The sequence below is a fragment of the Stigmatopora nigra genome, unplaced genomic scaffold, assembly GCF_051989575.1.
Source record: "Stigmatopora nigra isolate UIUO_SnigA unplaced genomic scaffold, RoL_Snig_1.1 HiC_scaffold_43, whole genome shotgun sequence".
NCBI lineage: Eukaryota > Metazoa > Chordata > Actinopteri > Syngnathiformes > Syngnathidae > Stigmatopora > Stigmatopora nigra.
In genome coordinates, this window is record NW_027551622.1 from 108,767 (window position 1) to 130,000 (window position 21,234).

At 39.6% G+C, this 21,234-nt stretch overlaps 1 protein-coding gene across 2 annotated transcripts in view; it reads right to left on the reverse strand.

Annotated features, from left to right (window-relative positions):
- The window catches only part of tgfb2 (transforming growth factor, beta 2), a 46,318-nt gene that overhangs the window by 14,170 nt on the left and 10,914 nt on the right, over positions 1-21,234 (reverse strand). For both annotated transcript variants that reach the window (XM_077711829.1, XM_077711828.1), the window contains one exon: positions 3,438-3,601. In XM_077711829.1, the coding sequence (XP_077567955.1) occupies positions 3,438-3,601 (164 nt within the window). The remainder of the gene's footprint in view (positions 1-3,437; positions 3,602-21,234) is intronic.

Here is a 21,234-nt window from a genome sequence, read left to right on the forward strand (position 1 = left end):
TCGATTTTATTGAAGTATTGGCCAGTGGCCCCCAAAAATATACATCTATTTTATTAAAATAATACATAATCTTAGTAGATCAAGTTCACAAAATGTTCTCTTTTTTCTTATTGCAGGTGCAGTTTGTAAAACTGCATCTTAACCATGTTTGGTTATGTGACATAAATGAAACTATAGACTTCAAATGTAACAAGACTGAAGTCATACTCAAACCGAAAAGTTTATAGTTTGCTTTCTTTGGCTGACACTAAAATACATTTTGTCCAGACTCTTTTGGTGCGGTTCGTTTTTACATTGCAATTGACGGCGACTCAGGATTTTACAACAAACTTATGCACCTTCAATCATTGGACAAAACGATCCGGGCAGGGGGAGATACGGAAGTTAACAATCACAGAGCTCCAGTGTCTAGCACCCATGCTCATCTTGATAGGGTTCAATCAGGTACAAACGTTCGCGGGGCATTGGCGAAACAGAGGGAATTGATGCAATGTGCAGTTTATGTTTGCATTTGCCCTCAAATTTAAAAGACTGTCAAGGTTTTATTTCATAATATTATACACCCTGAAAATTGCCTTGACATTTTTGAATTTTACAATTTCTCATGTATAAGCCAATCCCTGATTCCCAATTTTCATCTCCATATTCATGATTTTAAAAGGGAGTACAAATGTGTTACTTTGAAGGAAAAATCTTAAGAAAAATTATCACAAGTGGTATTTCTGAGATAATGTATGAATCAAAAGTACATTATTAGGGTAAATATCACAATGAAGTTAATATACCTGTCTTTGTAAATGCAAAATATCCAATTATTCAATTTGAAAAAAGAAATAAGTCGATTTTGATGAGAACCTGATGCTTTCTAATAACAGAAATTAACATTTTCTTAACAGAAGTTTAAGATGTTGTGGCAGTAAAATTTCTTGTAATGTCAAAATATCTCGAATTTTTTTGATGGTTCATATTCCTGCAATAGTAATTTTAAAAAAATCAAAGTGGAATTTGGTTTTGTTTCATAATCACAAATGTACAATCATTTCCTTCCTGTGTTCCGAAAGGGGGGGTGTTGTTTGCACGTAGACAAATTCAAAAAGGAAGTAACAAATTGCTTCTAATGTAAAAAAAAAATCTCAATTTGTTCGATGGTTCATATTACTCCAATAGTTGTTACTTTTGAACAAGAAATATAATGAAAAAAAACATGGAACTTTGTTTTATTTCAAAAACAAGGCCCGAGGGCCACATTGACTTTAAACATTTGAGAGATGGGCCGGGTCAGCACAAGATATGATACATATAAAAACTGCATCCGTTAACAGTACATATGAAACAAACAGAACAAAAGGTCTAAAGTCTTAACATACTTATCACTCGCCATTAAAGTAAAAAGTATAAAGTACAAAGTAAAGTAAAAAGGAATGTTTTAAGAAATATAAAATGTAATTTAAAAAAGATAGAGGGGCTGTAAAATACGAAAAAAAATAAGAGTGGACAGAGCTACTGTCACTGGCTTATGTGTGACGGCGCCATTTTGAGAAAAAAAAAATTTGGAAAACGTCGGCGGGCCGGATTAAAAGGTCTAGCGGGCCGGATGTGGCCCGCGGGCCGGATGTGGTTTTCCCCGTAGTTTGCCTACGTTTGGCATAGCCAGCCTCTAGATCTCAACCCCATAGAAAATCTGTGGAGGGAGTTGAAAGTCCAAGTTGCCCAACGACAGACCCAAAACATCACTGCTCTAGAGCAGATCTGCATGGAGGAATGAGCAAAAATACCAGCAACAGTGTGTGAAAAGCTTGTGAAGTTACAGAAAACATTTGGCCTTTGTTATTGCCAACGAAGGGTACATAACAAAAGTAGATATTGATATGAACTTTTGATATTGACCTAATACTTATTTTCCAACATGATTAGCAAATACATTCTTTAAAAATCAAACTGAAAATTCAGTTTTGTTTTTCCACATTCTGTCTCTCATCTTTGAGGTTTGCCCATGTTGACAAATACAGGCCTCTCTAATCTTTTCAAGTAGGAAAACTTGCACAATTGGTGGTTGACTAAATACTAATATGCCCCACTGTATAACAATGGCATATGTGTGGAGCGAGTAGTCTTTCAAATTCCTGGAGTTCCATATCTCTGCTGACCTCTCTTGGGCAGCAAACACCACAGAATTCATCAAGAAGAGTGCTCAGGAATGAGAAACACAACAACAACCTGCTGGTGACCTTCTACCGGTCAACCATTGTGAGCATGTTAAGCTATGCTGTGTCCATGTGGCACAGAGGACGACAGGAGAAGCAGATGGTGATCAACACAAGCTCAAGAAGGAAGTGCGGTTTGCTGGACATACAGTGTTGCATCTGTACTTATTTCTGATCATGTAATTCTGGTGTGGCCCAACAGCTGAATAGTTAGTGCGCTGGCCTCGCAGCCCTGGGATCCTGGGTTCAAATCCAGGTCCCTGGGCCTGCGTGGGTTTCCTCCCTCCAAAGAGATGTATGCTAGGCTAATTGGACAGTTTAAATTGCCTCTATGTATAAGTGTGAGCGTGAAAGGTTGTCTGTCTCCTCGTATCTGGCGATCGATTGGCCACCAACCGATTCAGGGTGTCCTCCACCTTGTGCTCGAAAGACAACTGGGAAAATCCCCAGCACCTCTGCGACCCTTGTTTCGAGTTAAGTGTTTCAGAAAATGAATGAATGAAAAACATTGGAATTCTCGGCCCGGCGGCTGAGTGGCTACCGCGGCGGCCTCACAATTCTGTGGTCCTTGATTCAAATTCAGGGCGATCCTCCTGTGTGGACTTAACACTCCCTCACCTTCTTACCTATGAACATGAGATGTGGGTTGTAACCAACAGAAGATATTGGAGATATCGGAAATGAATTTCCTTCGCATGGTCCCTGGACTCTCCTTTAAAGATATGGTGATAAGCTCGGTCATGCAGGAGGGACTCGTATTGGATTATTTAATCTTATTTAGCCTCATTTTGTTTTTATTCAATGTGGAATGTATGTAAGCGGGTTTCCAACATACATAGAATAAATCTACATGAAGGCATGTTAGAATCCAAAGATTAACCTCGAGGACAGTATGGGGCCTTTATAATGGGTACTGGAACAGTTCCCAGGAAGCAGCCCAACAACTATAAACAATAACACCCATCAATCTAAATGTGAATTGTACTGAACAATACTTGATCAGTTGTATATTAAATTCATAATATACAATATAATAACAGTACAACTATGTTATCCACGTCTTAGCTCAGCCTGCTCAATTGTCAGTGTTTTCAAATTATTTGACTGAAACATATACTGAAAAAAATCCTGCTTTGTGAGCACTTGAAGTCTGTTTTTCAATTTTCTTTTAATGTTAACTCCATCAGTAGTTTAAAAAAATCGTTCATATTGGAGCCCCTGTTGCTGTATCACCTGGTATAGCTCAATGCGTTGTTCAGATACTCTTGCACTAGGATTTTGAAGGCGAAATATTCTCAGCTCAGCTTTCACCAGGTTGGAGGCATTCTTCTCCATGGAGGACACATCAAAAATTAGCCGTCTGAAGTACGGGCTGAAGAGTGTAGGAGAAATAACATCTGAAAACACAGGTGACAAAATATATAACATATTTGACAGGTACATTTGTGGACTCAATGCTAAGCTCTTTAACAGGCATGTCACGCTCCAGAAAAACTAGAAAACATTCATGGTCAATGTTGTTAAATGCTCTAGTGTACTTAATGGGGTATCCCAAGGAGGCTGGACAACCATCCTGTATTATAGGTTGTGGTAGGCGAGGGTTGCTCGGCTCACATCCGGATCTCCTGTAGTACCTGTGCAGCTGTTCCCTTTCTTTATTTGACTAGCGTTTGATCTAAGTTTTGTCAGTATTACACACTGTAATCCTTCACCCACTTCATGGCTTCAGTACATCGTGGTTTTCCCCATTAAGTATAAAAAATGATAAATAAAAATGATAAATTCACGCTGAAACTCCTCTCATCTCATTTTCTGAACCGCTTTATCGTCATTAGGGTCACGGGGATGCTGGAGCCTTTCCCAACTCTCTCTGGGCCACAGGCGGGGGACACCCAGAATCGGTGGCCAGCCGATCGCAGGGCTCAAGGAGACTGACAACGATGCACTCTCACACCCATACTTAGGGCCAATTTAGGGTGTCCGATCAGCCTACCATGCATGTTTTTGGAATGTGGGAGGAAACCGAAGAACCCAGAGCAGAAGGAGAGCCTGCAAGAAGAATGATGCGCCAAATAATACAAACAGCGAGAAGGACGTCATCTTGCCTTTTTCCATTTTCTTCAGACTACGGTTCGCATCGCACAAAAAGACTGCACAGAGCCTTTTCCAGCATTGTTTGGATTTTGAATCATCTTTGAAAACGCCTCCTAAGTGCCTGTGTCATCTAAGACATCATAAATGAATCTACCGTGGGCTACATCAAGAAAGATGAAGCGTACATTCGGAAAAAGACATGTTGTCTTTTTCCAAGAACACCAAGCAAGTCGTAACCACTTGGTATAAAATGAAGTCATCGTTAAGATGAAGAATGCCCTATCAGTCTTGATCTCAGAATTTAGGGAGAAGATACCACTGGATACCAACATGATTAGAAGCAAAGCCAAATTGTTTTACGATTGCTTGGCTTCCGACAAAGACAATGATGATGAACCTCAGCCTCGTACCAGTGCCGCTAGTAAGCATCATGGTTTTATTATAAGAAAAGGTTGGTTTAAAAAGTTTAAGAAGTGGTATGGTGTACTCTGTATTTCACTCTATGGAGAAGCCCTCCTCAGCAGACCAAGAGAAAGTGAAACTGTGCGTTGTGAAAAAGTTCTCTCACAAAATTGAAGAGAATGATTATCTTCATGAGCAAGTTTTTAACATGGATTAGACGGGCCTTTTTTGGAAGAAGATGCCTTCCTGGACATTTTATTCAAAGATAGAGATAAGAGCCAGGGTTCAAGATTCAACAAGGAACGCCTGGCGTTCAACATGGGTGTGAATCCTGCTGTTATTGCCTAGATCTACAAGTTCGATCGTCTTTATGCTTCAAAAAACAAAGACATTCTGCCTGGCTACTGGATGAGCAACAGGAAAGCCTGGATCACAAAAGCCCTCACAAAGGTCTGTTTCTTAAACTGTTTCAACCTGGACGCGAAGCTGCAGGAGGACTTGAATTGAATCCCTTTATTGTCGATATACAAGTATAATGGACTTGGACTAAACCTCTCATTGACTTGTTTTATAATATTTATCAAGGAAAGAAACTATTTTTGCTATGAGTACAGTACTTAAAGTATTTAAGTTTTTTATAAAAAGATTATATTTAGACATTACCATATTTAATCACAAAAGCCGCACCCTTAAAATTGCCTTAAAATGGTTTAATTTTACAATTTCTCACATATAAGCCGCCCCTGATTCCAAATTTTTACCTCCATATTCATGTTTTTATTAGGGAGTACGAAGGTGTTACTTTGAAGGGGAAATCTTAAGAAAAATGTGGTATTTCAGAGATATTGTATGAATCATTAGCGTCAATATCATAAGGAAGTTAATATGCCTGTCTTTGCCAATGCAAAATTTCACATTATTATTTAATTTGAAAAAAGAAATGTCCATCTTGAATGCGAACCTGATGCATTATCACGACAGAAATTACAATTTTCTTACCAGAAGTTTAAGATGTTGTGTCAGCCATATTGCTTTTAATGTCAAAACAACTAAATTCTTTCGATGGTTTATATTACTCCAATAGTTGTCACTTTTGAATAAGAAATTAGACAAAAAACAAATAAAAAGTGAAATGTAGTATTTCGCAGTAGTGGATGAGCTTCCCGTGCAGGCTACAGAGATTGCAAAGAGCACTCTCAAGGACCCAGTCCTGTGTAAAGTACTGGAGTTGACCCGGTCTGGATGGCCAAGTCATAACCAGGACGAGAGACTTAACCCATACTTTTCCCTTATTATGGGGAATTCGAGTTATCATTCCACCAGCACACCAAGAGTGACTACTGCAGCATCTTCACCAAGGACACCCTGGAGGATGCAGGATGAAGGCCTTGGCCAGTAGCTACTTGTGGTGGCCACAGCTGGACAGTGACATAGAATATACTGTGCAACAATGTGAGGCCTGTCAGAGTGTGAGGAAGCTACCAGCAGCAGCACCTCTACACTGCTGGCAGTGGCTGATTAGTTTGACAACGAATCCATATTGACTTTGCCACGAAAGATCGACACCATTTTTTAATAGTAGTGGACAGTTATTCCAAATGGCTTGAGGTCATCGCCATGGCAACAACCACCGCAGCCAAAGTGCATGAGGTGTTGCGGAACATCTTTTTGTCTTCCGGTCTTGCGGAGGAGATTGTATCCGAAAATGGTCCTCAATTCATGTCACAGGAGCAATGGAATAAAACAAACATTGGTACCGGCTTACCGCCCCGCTTCCAATGGAGCTGCAGAGCAAGCAGTTCAGACAGCGAAAGCATCACTGTTGAAACAAATGCTTGATGAAAGGAAACTAAATGTCAACCAAAACAATGCCGCACCGGCTAGCTAACTTCCTGATAGCATACAGGAGTACACCACACAGTGTTACGGGATTTTCTCCAGCGGAACTGTTTTTAAAACGTCAAATCAGGACCAGGTTCAGCTTACTGAAGCCAGATCTCACTCGGGTGGTGGAAGCGAAACAACAAAGGCAGAAAAACTACCATGATAAAACCACCTCCAAGCTGAGACATCTGTCTGAGGGTGACTCAGTCCTGATCCGGAATTTCTGTGGGGGAAAAGAGAGGTGGACAAGAGGAATAGTGGAAAAGAGACTCAGACCAGTCACCGACATGGTGTGGAATGGAATGAGCCGACGCACAGTCTACATAGACCACCTGCTGTACAACCAACCATCCAGACCAGAGACATTGCAGTTTCCAGATGAGCAGCTGGACGTTACAAACAAATAGCCGGTGGTGGTTCATGCAGATGTGGAAAGGAAAGGCATACCTGGAGCAATAGGTGGTAGCCCGTACTCACTGGAAGACACACCTTTGAAACATATGGAGGCTAAAGAGACACAGGTAACACCTTCACCCGGCTCAGTGGCCTGTGACAAGACAGTTACACTGGACCACCGGCAGTAATAATTTAGTTAAAATTTTTGAAGTAAGTGTTAATTCTTAAGGGAGACTTCACAGTTTAAGGGGGAGGAGTGTAATATATTGAGACTATAACGGTGGGTTTAACGATCACCACCTGATGGTCATCACGTATTACCGATTGACCTGGATGTTGATGTGTTAAAAGGCTGTCTGTGAGTGTCAATAAACTAGCCTACGGCACGCATGCAAGTTGGCTCCGTCGTTTATACTGCAAAGTTATTACACTAAAAATCGTATGAGAATCAAGTTTCCATGTGGAAAACTAACGGGCAAAAATACAGCTAAAGATAGATTTACTGTGTCAGATTTACTGATTCAGCTTCAGATTGTTTGTCCAGCCAAGTCTTTGGTTACTTACAGCCACCTGTGAAATATCTCTGCCGTCAGTGTCTAGAATCCATGTTTACAGTTTCTACAGCAACCCGCTAATATGGCAATCACCCATAAATATTGAACCACTGCTGTCATCCCTCTAATATCGCGGATAATGTAGACCAGCCATGGCGGATACAATCGAAGAACCGCAAAGTATAATCACCCCAATGATTACTACATAGTATACATATTTTCACACCTATAAAAAATACAAGTACACAAGTACTATTATTAATCAGTGTATTTAGTAAATATTACAGTTACAGGCATATGAAAACACTAATGTAAGAATGTCTAAATATAATTGATAAATTAAACAAATTAAGTAAATCCGTTAGGTACTGTATTCAAAAGAAAAATAGTTTCTCTCTGCTTGATTTAAATAACAATGAGAAAAACAGTTATTGTGAGCTTTAGTCCAAGTACTCCTCGTCTGATTCGAGAGACAAGCAAACCAAAACAAAACACAACATTATTTCCAGAGAGTAAAAACAGAATAAATGCAAAAAGACATCCATATTAAGGCAAAGACAACACAAAAAGATGGAGTTAAAACAAAAATTCTAGTCAAGACGATTGAATCTTCAGGAGGCACCATGGGGGAGCTTTTCAGGAGGAGTTTCCTTCTGAAAGACGTTTTCGGCACATAATAAACATGGCGACTATCGTTTCTTTTCTTATACAAAGAAGCTGTTGTACAAGTACATGACACTGTCAAGGAAATTGTCAAATTCAATGGCTCCAATCATTTGGTTATCATTCTCCTGGACCAGTTGTTGCAAACTGCAAACCATGTTCTTCATCCCCATCCTCGTGATAGTCCGCTGCTTCTTCTTCTGCACTCCTATGTTTACGTCTACTCGTCATGCCAGCTAATGAATGCCAGCGTGAATCCCTCATAATGCTGGTTCATTTTTTTAATTTATATGGGTTACCATTCGGTTAGGGTCTTTGGAAATGGATATTGTGGCCATCTTTCGAATGTTCGCGTGTTTCTTGGTAAAATGCATGATAGATTCATTCATGCCGCAATTGCGTGCTAGGGTCACGTTTTCTCGGTCACTGTCATGATGTCTCGTTTTCTACCGGGCTCTTTGGATGCCAGGACACTTAGGTGGCATTTTCAACAGTGACTCAAAATCCAAACAAAGTTGCTATAAGATTAGTGAAGTCTACCTCCACAAGCGAGGTGTGCGACGGAAAATTCACAGGCAACAAAACAGGATAAGGCAAGATGTTGGACTGAAATGTGAAATGTGGCTTCTTCAGCACTGCGTGCCACCCAATACAGCGTCGAAGAGGAGCCCTGACTTTCGCCATTTTTAAATCCTATGTTCCGTTTGTGAGTTTCAGTGTGAATTTTGCCGTTTTTATGACCATTTTTTATACTTAAGATTAAGAAAAAAAGCGATGTGCTGAAGCCTTGAATGTTGAAGCGAAGTGGTGAAGGACCTCAGTACAGAAGTACAAATATCAAGAAGTGTATTTATAAAACATTAGTTATAGGCATATGAAGACTAATTTATCAATATCTAAATATAATCTATAATTAATAATATGTAAATGCTTTAAATTCTGTGCTCACAACAAAATTAGTTCCTCTCCGCTTGACATGAATACATGTTGCTAACTGTGTGCCATATTGAAGATCTGCAGATTTCTTAAAGGAAGATCACATTCGACAATCTCATCCTTGTTGACTGGGGCAGGATCGCGGGGGATACCTTGCTTGCTGCCAGATCGCCGGCCGACCGCCCGGGAAATTAAACTTCTAGAGGCATTCTTAAGTAGAATTATGACTGTATTTACAGTGTGATTGGTCTGAAGTCTTTGTGATCTGGTAACCCTGGGGTAGAGCGCGCTAGTGTCTCATAATTACATACTTGAGCGTCGACAGTACCTCGTGTGCATGAGATTTAAACTGTTAATATTTATTACCGTATTTTAATGACTATAAGGCGCACGTAAAAGTCTCACATATTCTCCAAAATAGACAGGGTGCCTTATAATCCAGTGCGCTTTATATATGGACCAATAGAAAAATTGTTATGACGATAAAATAAAATAAATCAGTCGATAGGGTACACCATCCTCTACAGCTCTCTCAACTACGGCAAGCAGCCCCCGACTCTGCTATTTTCCCCGTAGAAAAAGTACTGCGCAGTGACTGCTGGGATATATAGTTATTTTGTCAATTCTTTTGTCAATATGACGGCGAGCACACTAATTTGGTGCTTGCCGTCATTCCGGCTGGATTTACAAAAGAATTCTTGCTGTTAGATGTTGGCGTGGACATCAAAATCAAAGGGTTATGAAGGGTGGCAGGCAACTATGCCTGATTTTTAAATTAATTAATTTTTGGGTTTATTTCTTTTATTATTTTTGAAAATTAAATTTATCAAATGTATCTATTTTCTGGGGTTGTTTTTTGAATATTTTTTGAAAACTCATTTTTTCAAATTAATTAATTTTTCTGGGGTTGGTATTTTGAATTATTTTATTTTCTTCTTTGCTTTTCAAATAAATTTCTTTTTGGGGTTGTTTTTTTAGTTTTTTGTTGTTGTCCTTTTTCATTTTTTTCCCTGTTTTTTTCCTCAGCCTGACAGCCAGCGGGGAAAAAAAATCAAAAAACGAGCAGGTGGCAGTTGAACAGATACTTGAAAGTTTTGCATACACACTTGCATCCATTCAGCAGAATCAACTTTTATGTAGATATGGGGCTCAGTTGCTCCAAGACAGTCATCAAGTCACATTAATGGCGGGTACGCATAGAGGTTTCCTCTCATATAGAATTTGCGGAAAGAATTTTGCACAAAACCTCAGTGTATTTCAATAACTTCCGTTTGCTCATTTTTAAAAAATATATTTTTTTCTACTGGCGGCCGAATTTAAAAAAAAACAAGCAAGTGGAAATCATCTGGATACCTGTAAGTCCCGTGAGATTCTTGACATCTAAACTTGCTTCCATTCAGTCTATATATTCAGTGCAATAAAGTTTTATTTAGATATGGGGCAAAGACAGCGGGGGGTAATCCAGTCATTAAGTCACATTCCTGGGATGGTAGTTTGGCCTTATGCAGACAACTTGTGCATACGCGTATCTTCAGGAGAAAAGACCATTCCTATCTCCTAGATGTTGCAATATTTGCCCAAGAATAGTTGAACAGATTTAGCAAGATGAGGCAGTTTAAGATGCATCCAAGCTGGTTACACTGTGACTCAACAGACGGCCAGGGGACTGTGGAAATAATAAATAAAATACTGAGCACCTGCGGCGTACAACAGAGAAGCTGGACTCGAGTACCCGTAAGTGTTGCGGTTCACGCGAGACTTCCAAGTATATCGATTACTTCCACTTGATTGTTCTTTTTTTTACTTTTTTTCCCGCTGGCAGCCAGGCTGAAGAAAAAAAAAACAAAGGAAAATAATTAATAAAAGAAAAACAACCCCAAAAATAAATTAATCAAAATAAAATAAAAAATAATTAAATAAATGAATTCTCAAAACAGCCAGGGCTTTTGAAAAAATAGTATTGTCCAGGTGAATGCAATAAGTATTAGTACTAGGAAATGGTGTGGTGATCAAGAAAAAAAGACCCCAAAAGCCATAGAAGGAAAGGCACATAGAAGTGACTAAACAGAAGTCTTAGTTGCAAGGCCTATTAAATACCATTTACTGATTGACTTCCTGTCTAGTTACCGTCAAGAATGTGATTTTCATTTTACTTATGACAGTAAGCCAGCTCAAAATGCTCTGCCAAGACACCTAAAAGAGTCAGCATCAATACCATGAAAAGCCAAGACTAACAAGGCTCTTCTTCATGGTTCTCGTCCCATCAACAAAGAAATTAAGCTTCCAACTCTAAAGGGAATCAAATGGAAACTTTTGCAAAAACCACTTCAGACCCACGTGAATGAGTGCACTGTACTTCAACAACACTGGCTGCATTGAGCAGAGGTTCCCTGGAAGGTTTCACCTAGTCCAATCCACTTTGTTAATAACTCACACATTTCTATTTTCAGTACAAGCGCACTCATATGTCGCACAGTAACGGATACACGGCAACACAAAAACTTTGTGTAATAGTGAAAAAATATTGTAGGCAATACCAAATGAACACAAAATTTTATTCTATTTATTGTGTTCCTATGCCATTGAGATTTATGGATTATGGTTAATGTGTTAAATGTTGCCAAATTTCATCAGTGCTCGTGGTACTGTAAAGAGGGGGAAAAGAGCACATGATCGGATGTCTTCAGAACTCATGCCAAACCTAAAATCACCCAGAGTATTTCAATTACAATATTAGACATGCATGGTAGGCTGATAGGACACACTCTAAATTGCCCCTACGTATGGGTGAGTGTGCATGGTGGTCGGTCTCTCCTTGTGCCCTGCGATTGGCTGGCCACCGATTCAGGGCCTGTGGCCCAGAGTCAGCTAGGATAGGCTCCAGAACCCCAAGCAACCCTAATGAGGATAAAGCAGGTCAGAAAAGGAATGAATTCAGTCAGGCGATTTTCCTAAAGTAGGGCAAGGCAAGTAACATTTGCAGGCCTTAAGGCATGAGGAAAGATTTAAAAAAAATAAAAATTAATCCCTTAATTAAAAATTATATTTTTATGTTCTGTTAGTTTCATTCATGTGTCTAGATATTAAAGAATTTCATCTAAAAAATATGCATGCAAGGCTGGTTGAACACTAAATTGTCTCAGGGGTGAGTGTGAACGCTTTTATGTCTCCGTGTGCCCTGCGATTGGCTGACAAACTAATCCATGATACCATGATAGGATTTGAATTTAACATTCACTCACTTGTCATTTAATGGCAATTCATTGGATATGAGAGTGGAAGAGCTGATATTCTTCATGGGGGCTGCATGGGCTTTCTAAGATTTCCTCTCACGTACCAAAAATATGTACAACTGATTGAACAGTACGAATCAGGGGTATCCAAACTATTCCACAAAGGGCAGCAGTGGGTGCAGATTTTTGTTCCGATCCAGCACACAGAGTTTAACCAATGATGTTTCCTGTGAAACCAGCATCATCAGTGTCCCCTGACTTTTGCCCAAAAGTTGGCTGGGACAGGCTGCAGCACGCACCCCTGTGACCCTTTTGAGGATAAGTGGAAAATGAATGAATAGTTGTAAACTTCAAGCTCAATGCAGCACATTTAACAACCAGGAAGTGGTAACTTCCAGACGACCACCTCAGTTCTCAAAGGCGACCGGCTCCTGCCAGTGAATAAGCTGAGTAACGTCCTTCTCGCCTTGGCACCAAACAGAAGTCGCAGAGAGAAAAAAGTAGACTGTAAACCAGATGAACAGTCTTTTGGTAGCGAGTAAGCCAGCAGAAGTGCCACTGAGCCGTGAAAATGGCAAATTACAGCAGATGGTGTATATCTCAGGGGGAAAATGTGACAAAGATGGGAACTCCTCATGCAATAAATTATTTTTGCATTAAATCACATCATGTATAAATAAATACTTGATCAAATCTGGATATACAGAATGTGGCCCAGCATGGTTACCGAGTAGTCCTGTACTCAGTTCAGGAGATTCACACAAGTTATTTAAATCTTACATTTTGCGGCTCTCCAAACACTATCATTACACACTTCCATGGTTTTGATGGGAAAATGTTTACTGGAAATTTAAAGTACTCATACCTGTCAACTAATATTTTTTTTAATGTATTTTATGTTTTTTGATCATTTCAAATTGTGCATGCCGTATAACAACTTTTGTACGTAAAACCCATCTCATCCTCCCCATTTCACCTCTAATCCAGAACGTCTGGTCACTGGTAGCAGACGAAAACATCATCATTGATTGCTAATGTTGTCATGCTTGGAGCATGATATCCACATACGCTTCACTTCTGCCCTTTGCACTATATAAATATAGCGCGTCAGCAAGCAATGTTCCCAAACAGTCAAGCTGTCAGCGACATCTACGGAATATTGAATTTAGTGCATACAAAAGGCTGATTGAGCACCTCATTCACTTTGGGGAAAATTTGACTTTTAACTGAGCCATATGTAAGTAAATGTGTGCCACGCTACATTTATACAGTTTATTGTCACTTAATAAGGGGAATTGCAAACATCAATAAGGGGAGCGATCGGCAGAGTTTGACAGGTATGAGTACTGTCTAGAACCTTGGCTAAGAAACACCTGCAGTGGGCAAACATCCGAACTAAAAAACATGGGAAAAGTATTTGAGGTTCAAGTGTTTCATTTGGAGTCTTAATTTGAGGATTTATACATCCACTCTACTTATCTTCAACCCCTATTTTCTGACATCACGCTATGGGAGCATTTTTGTGCCATTTTCAGTTCTGTTTTCCAAACCTCAGCTCCCCTCAATGATCTGAACAGGTGACAGCAATAATATTCAGCCCAGACCATGAGCTTAACAAAAACATTGAAAGTGTGGGAATCATAAATGAAAACATTTGCACTGAAATAATTGCACTATGATCCCGGGCCTTAGGAATTCAGCTGTGACTACTTTTGCAGATGTTTCAGGTGGACTAGCCTGAAGAAATCCACATGTGCTCTGTAACTCCGCAGTGCTGTTCGTGGCTTCAACCCTCGACATCCTAATCACTATTATCTTTTTCTTCATAGGAATGATAGTTGTAATGTTTTATTTGTGTTTTATAACTAAAGCATGCATTTTAAAATTATACAGTTTTTTCTTTTGCTTGACAATGTGCATTATCTTATTTTTGTTTTGTTACCCATTGCAACTGTATACAATCTCTGAATTTGTAAGAAAAAAAGACTGCCTATTTGTCTGGAAAACCACTGTTCTGTTCTGGGAATAACTTATAACAATAAAACAATTTGACCCACTATTCCACAAGAATATTTTGAGTGCAGTAAGACATGCACCATAGTGAAATTGAATGGTTGACAAATGAGAAATAAATCTTATCCAGCGTTAAGTATTTATGTCAGAATGGATATTATTAAGATTTACAAAATAATAAGCCGATTTAAAAATAGCATGTATTTTCTTCCAAAGGTATTTTAACAATCTGGCCTATTCCTTTATTCCTGCTGAGGATAGAAGAGTTTTAATTTTACATCAAAGCTAAATATGAGAGGCAAATACGAGACATTATAAACACTTTTTTTATTCCAGTTATTTACATCTGCAACGTATAAAAAATAAAGGTTCAGTATCAAATTTCGAAACTACTCCCCTAGCAGTGTGTAGACGTCTTCTCGCCATGCCAGCTTTACAGCTGTATTTGTGGCGTAAATCTCTCATAATGCTTGTTCGTTTTTTTTTTTTATTAATAGTGATTATCACTTGCTTATTGCCCTTGGAAAAGAATATTGTGGCCGTCTTCCAAATGTTCGCTTTATTCTTCGTATAACGCACGGTATAAATATTTTTCTTCTTCTGTCATTATAGTACTTACTGTTATGACTACTTTGTTTGGCTGTGAATAAATGTCCTTGTTATTCTAAATGAATGTTGTTATCTGTAACTTGTTATTCTAAAATGAATGTTATCTGTAACTTGTTATTCTAAAATGAATGTTGTTATCCGTAACTTGTTATTCTAAAATGAATGTTGTTATCTGTAACTTGTTATTCTAAAATGAATGTTGTTATCTGTAACTTGTTATTCTAAAATGAATGTTGTTATTTGTAACTTGTTATTCTAAATGAATGTTGTTATCTGTAACTTGTTATTCTAAATGATTGTTATCTGTAACTTGTTATTCTAAATGAATGTTGTTATCTGTAACGTATTATTCTAAATGAATGTTGTTATCAGTTACAGGCCGTACAGAGCCCGCGGGCCAAGGTTAAAAAACACGTACACACACACGACCGGGGGCGGGGCGAGCGTGTCGGCTAAATGTTCTTCGGCTAGATAGTCGGTCGACCAATTAGTCGTTCGGCTAATTCTACGTTCGGCCAGAGCCCCTTCGGCGAGTTGGCCGTTGGCCAGGTGTCAGTCGGCTAAATGTCTTTCGGCAAGTAGACCGGCCACGGTGGTTCGCACATCCGCCTTATAGTTCAGAGATTGAGGGTTTAATCCCAGGTCCGGACCTTCCTGCGTGGAGTTTGCATGTTGCATGTGTGGGTTTTCTATGGGTACACCGGTTTCCTCCCACATCGGAATAACATGCATAATAGGCTGGTTGGGCACTTTAAATTATCCCTAGATATGAGTGTGAACATGAATGGTTGTTCTTCTCATTGTGCGCTGCAACTGGCTGACGGAACAATTCAGGGTCCCCTGCCTCCTGCCCACAATTTGGTGAGATAGGCTACAGCATCCCCGCGACCCGCGTCAGGATAAGTAGTAAGGGAAATAAATTAAAACGTAAAATCAATAAATAATCTCTTGGCAGCGAGTCACTACTTTGTCTTCTTTTGACACGGTGACCAGTCTAATTTTTGATTGACATGCTTAATGACCACAACCTGCTCAAAGAGTAGATACCGAGCAAAGTAATTTTACACAATAACAAGTTACTTTTGAGTTTTCATAACATTTGCAAAAAATGGGGAAACTCCTTGATATCATGTATCATACTTGAACTACAGGCTGTACTCAAATGAGGGGAGAGGGTGAAAATGGACAAGGACAATTTTCAATATGACTGCTGTTTGCGCACATCTTTAAGAGGCATTTAAAAAAAGAAATACCTTTTGTCTTTGTTTAGAAGAGCCCTACATAATTTCTCTTATTGGCTTCCTATGCCCTGTGTTAGCCAATCGAAAACTTCTTCTTGTATGTGCTGTATACACAATATATGAAGAGAGAATTAAGACTGAACGGATGTCTTGAGACTATACGTGCAGGCTTGAGGGTTTGGGAGGATATGTTGAGAGCTGTAGTACAATATTAGGTCATAGTAAATAGATTAAATAGTGAAGCGAAGTCTTAAGTTTATTCTTTTTAGTTGTCAATTATCCTCACAAAAGTCATGGGAGTGTTGGAACATAACCCAGCCAACAGTGGGCAGTAGGCAAGGCTCCTGGCAAGTTGAATTGAGGAAACAATGAGATGAAGATGGTCAAACTAATGCCTAGTGACAATATAGTCTTCAACCAGTCTTCCACGCATGTGTTTCCGATGAAGGAGGAAACCCACGCAGGCACAAGTAGAACATTCAAACTCCACACAGGAAGGTTGCGACCACCTAGGATTAAAGCCTCAATCTCAGAACTATGAAGCGGACATGAGTGTAAAGTGAGTGTCAGAAAATCTATGCTATTGTTTTACCTGGTTACGATTTGGATGGTATCCAGTGGTTTTCAATATTAATGACCAAACTCTAACCCAACCATTCAACCAGTTTGTCACTCCTCCACCCTTGGCTGTTCTCTGTGACAACCAAAATTGTAGCCAGAGCCCTCCGGCTTCAACCCAGTCAACTTCCAATGATTATACAGGCAATCAAAAGGGACCAAGTAAAATATCTTGGAAATTCTGGACATTTAAACTTGACTTATTTTGCAAACACAATAACAGGTCATGAAGGTAAAATTAATTGACGACCTGTGGCTAAATTGTAGCCAGACGCTTCCCACTCCGATCCATTCAGCCTCTGATGTTTATACTGGCAAGAAAATTGGAACAACTAAGATACTTCAATCAGGACATTCTGGGCATTTCCATCTCGACCTATTTTTTTTCAAACCCTTTAGAAGGGCATCAATGGTAAAATAAATTAAAAATCTAACATTAGTTTTACTGGCATGGATAAGTGGAACAGAAAATTAATGAATATTTATTTATTATTCTAAATTGTAGGTCACTTTCAAATCATTTCATAATTATTAACTCACACTCAAACCTGTCATGGCAATAGTCAAGACTACCTGAGTGGTCAGATTTAGGCCTCATTTTTAAACATGGTAATCATTCACTCCATCACTTACTCTGCACTGCAATTTTAAAACAAGATGTGCATAATATGAAGCCGAGTAACGACAGTCAGAAACTTTTGGTCTGTGCATGTGAGCCACACTACTTATTTCTCAGGCTTTGTTATGCAATGGTTTTTGGCCACATTGATGGAGTAGTTCAATGATAGCAGTGTTCACGCATTGCACAAGGGAACACAGCTAGTTCTGTTAGGTGTTGGCTTCATTCCCTGTGACTGCCTGCTTCCCTGCGTTTGGGTCCAATTTTGCACACATAAAACCTCAAGAAGTTCTCTACTATGAACCGATGCAGTCACTGCTCCACTCATGCCACAACGAAGGTCTTAAACTGCCCAACTTTTTTTGCAGCTGGCTATTGAGGTGGAACATTTGAGTAATTTTGCCATTCAGAATTGAATGGAAAATGATCCATACATCACTTAAGGGTTTTCCACTTAAGAGTTGTCACAGCAAAACAATTGATTCAGAAGATAGATTGGCCACACAATGCCCTTCCTGACACAATGAAAAAGTAGGAATCCAACCAAGGCCTCCACAAGAGCAGGCATCCGATCACTCATACCACCCAGACAAAGACAAAAATTATTAATCTTAATAAGTGTTTCCAATTTAGGTACATGTAGAATTTTTGTGTAGTTACCATGTGATCTGAAGGGACTCTGTGTTCATGTGTATTGCTACAGCTCATAAACTAAAACAGCTATCAACATTATTCCTGTACAGCTAATCAATCGTTCCAAATTTGTGAGATACTAAAACATAATTTCCATATTTTGTATAAAGTTATATTGAACGGCAAACATGTTGGGCTACAACAAAACCCTTCAGTACTGAATAGGATTGAGTGAAAATGTTCGACAGAAGGACAAAAATTACCCATTTTACATTTGGTCGACGGACAGTTCGCCGAATGGGCGTTTGGCCGACCGGACAGTTCGCCTAACGGACGTTTGGGCGACCGGACAGTTCGCCGAACGGACATTTGGGCAACCGGACAGTTCGCCGAATGTACATTTGGGAGACCGGACAGTTCGCCGACCGGAAGTTTGGGCGAACGAACGTTACGCCGCCGTGGGATTCGCGCGCTCGCCATGCCCCCGGATCGTGTGTAGTTTTTCAACCTCGGCCCGCGGGCCATATTCAGCCCGTTAGGATTTTTAATCCGGCCTGCCGCAAATTAGAGTAAAAATCTATTACCTCATTAATTTCCCTTACCGCTCATCACTCTCAATTTAAAGATTGCTCTTTTTTGTTGAATAATAATATGCTCCTAATACATTTTCACCTTCAATGTCTTTTTTTCTGATATTTCAATCCCCAACTTTCATAAAATACATTGCGTGTCCAAATGCTGTCAAATTTTAGTATCCATTCTGGCCCGCAAGTCAAAAAATGTGCCTACCCCTTAACACATTATCAATAAGCTTCCATTTTAATTTCAAAGTTCCAGGCTAAAAGTATACTAAGACTTATTTGGCTGCACATCCGGCTGCCAATGACGGAAGACTAATAACAGAAATAGCATCTGCACCTCAGTCAACATGAATCGAACGTCTACCGCAGTCAATGGAAGCTTATTGAGACTTTTATTTAGCTGCACGTCCGGCTGTCATTGACGGTAAAATAATAACAGAAATAGCATCTGCACCTCAGTCAATTACCTAGTAATGCGACTAAAATGTGTTTAATATTATTATTATTATTATTATTATTATTATTAGACAGATTGTGCGGAAGGGAGAGAGAAAGAGTGAGATAGAGGAGGGGGACTTTTTGCACGGCAAGGCGCTCTTAACATAACACATAAATTTAATTGAATTTTGATTACCATGCAGACACTCAAAAATAAATGTGATCTTACCTTACACTAAACTTATTTCTAATTTTGTTTTAAATTTTGATACATTTCTTCTCCCGGCCGGGTTGCCTCTATTTGCCCCACTTCCACCCTGACTTTCATGTTACTTAGTTGGTTGCTTTTGTATTCCCTTCAAAATATTCCCAAAATGATACATACATATGTCCTCTCAATAGGATAAGTAACGCACAACCACTTGCCAACGAGAAGTAGTACATACGCCATTCGCACTGACTGACGGGGGGAAAAACACTGAAAACAAATGCAATGCTCGCAGAGACATTACAAGAGGGAGTTGCGACCACGGAGACATTACAGGAAGGAGTTGCAGGGAGAGAGACAGTGCCCATGACGTTAATTTGAGCAGCCTCTCACGTCTGCTGTTTGCTCGGATATCCAAATCTGTCTCGTAGCTCAAAACACATATTTGCACAAAATGTTATCTCAAATTCCTTGTATGTCGGGCCACCCGCATGTCAAGGTACCACTGTACTCATTAAGTGATTGATCTTAGACACTTTAAACATCCGTGATTGCCTGGCTACCAATTCAGGGAGTCCCCGCCGCAAGCTGGGATAGGGTCCAGCAACCCCCGCGACCCTGATGAAGATAACACGGTTCAGAAAAAGAGATAAGATGAGAATTTAAACATGTGCAACAATGGCCTGAACAGTCACAGAGCACAGAAGTCAGATTTCTGCATAACAGATTGAAACCACGTGTGGGAGGTAGTTTCATTTCCGGTTTTGACTAGTCGCTTCGTAATCTGAATAGCTCAATTGCTATTTGAGTACCCATGATGTCATTCCATGTGACAAATCCAGGGTTCACTCTAACAAGGTGGTGAGAAGGTATACATAAACAGTTAGGCAAACTGCCACATATTGGCTAATATAATGGCATAAATAACATTGATTCCCTACCATGTCAATCAATCAATTCACGCTAAATGACATTATTGTTGCCACCATAACCTCTCAGATGGCTGAACAATGTGGCCCTGTCTAAACAGACACAATTCTGATCTGGACACTTGCTTAAAAAAGTTTTAAAAAGCTCTAAAAATTGGATACGAGGACAAAACACAGTGGGAAAGGTACATACCTACAGTATGAACGCAGCCAATTACATCCTCACCTGAAAAAAACCCTCCCTACACATGCACAGGAGAATGTGAAAACTCCAAACAGAGAATAAAGGCATAATCACAGCTGTCCTGTTTTGGCCAGACAAAACCTAAAAAGTCTGTAGTGCGGATCTATTGGTCTGATGCACGTACAAAACAGCGAAATCTTGTGCAGACCAAACACCCGGTCCAAGAATTCAAATGAGAGGTGGTTTCAAACCATTTCCAAGTCGATCATGGTGTGATGCGCTTTATGTGAGAAGAGGGAGAGGGTTGGGGTTTATTGTTCAACTTCCTTCATTTTGAAACTAACATTCTGCATTTATCCCTGGTGATGCATGTTTGTTTTTTTAAATACACATTGGTGTGGGCTGGCGCAGGTTCCATTCCCGCTGGAGGGGGTTAGATTGTGAGCGCAGATGGTCGTTTGTCTCTGTGTGCCCTACGACTGACTAGCGACCAGTCTAGGGTGTACTAATCTGTCTTCCGCCTGAAGTCAGCTGGGATAGGCTCTGGCAAACCAGCACAATCCTTACGAGGCTGCATGGTACGGAAGATGAATGAATGTGAATGCGAATGCGGATGCGAATCACCAACAGGCAATCTCTGCAGAAAAATAAATAAATAAAAAATAATAAAATATATATATATGTATATATGTATACATGTATACATGTATATAGGTATACATGTATACATGTATATATGTATATATGTATATATGTATATGTGTATGAGTATATGTGTATGTGTGTGTGTGTGTG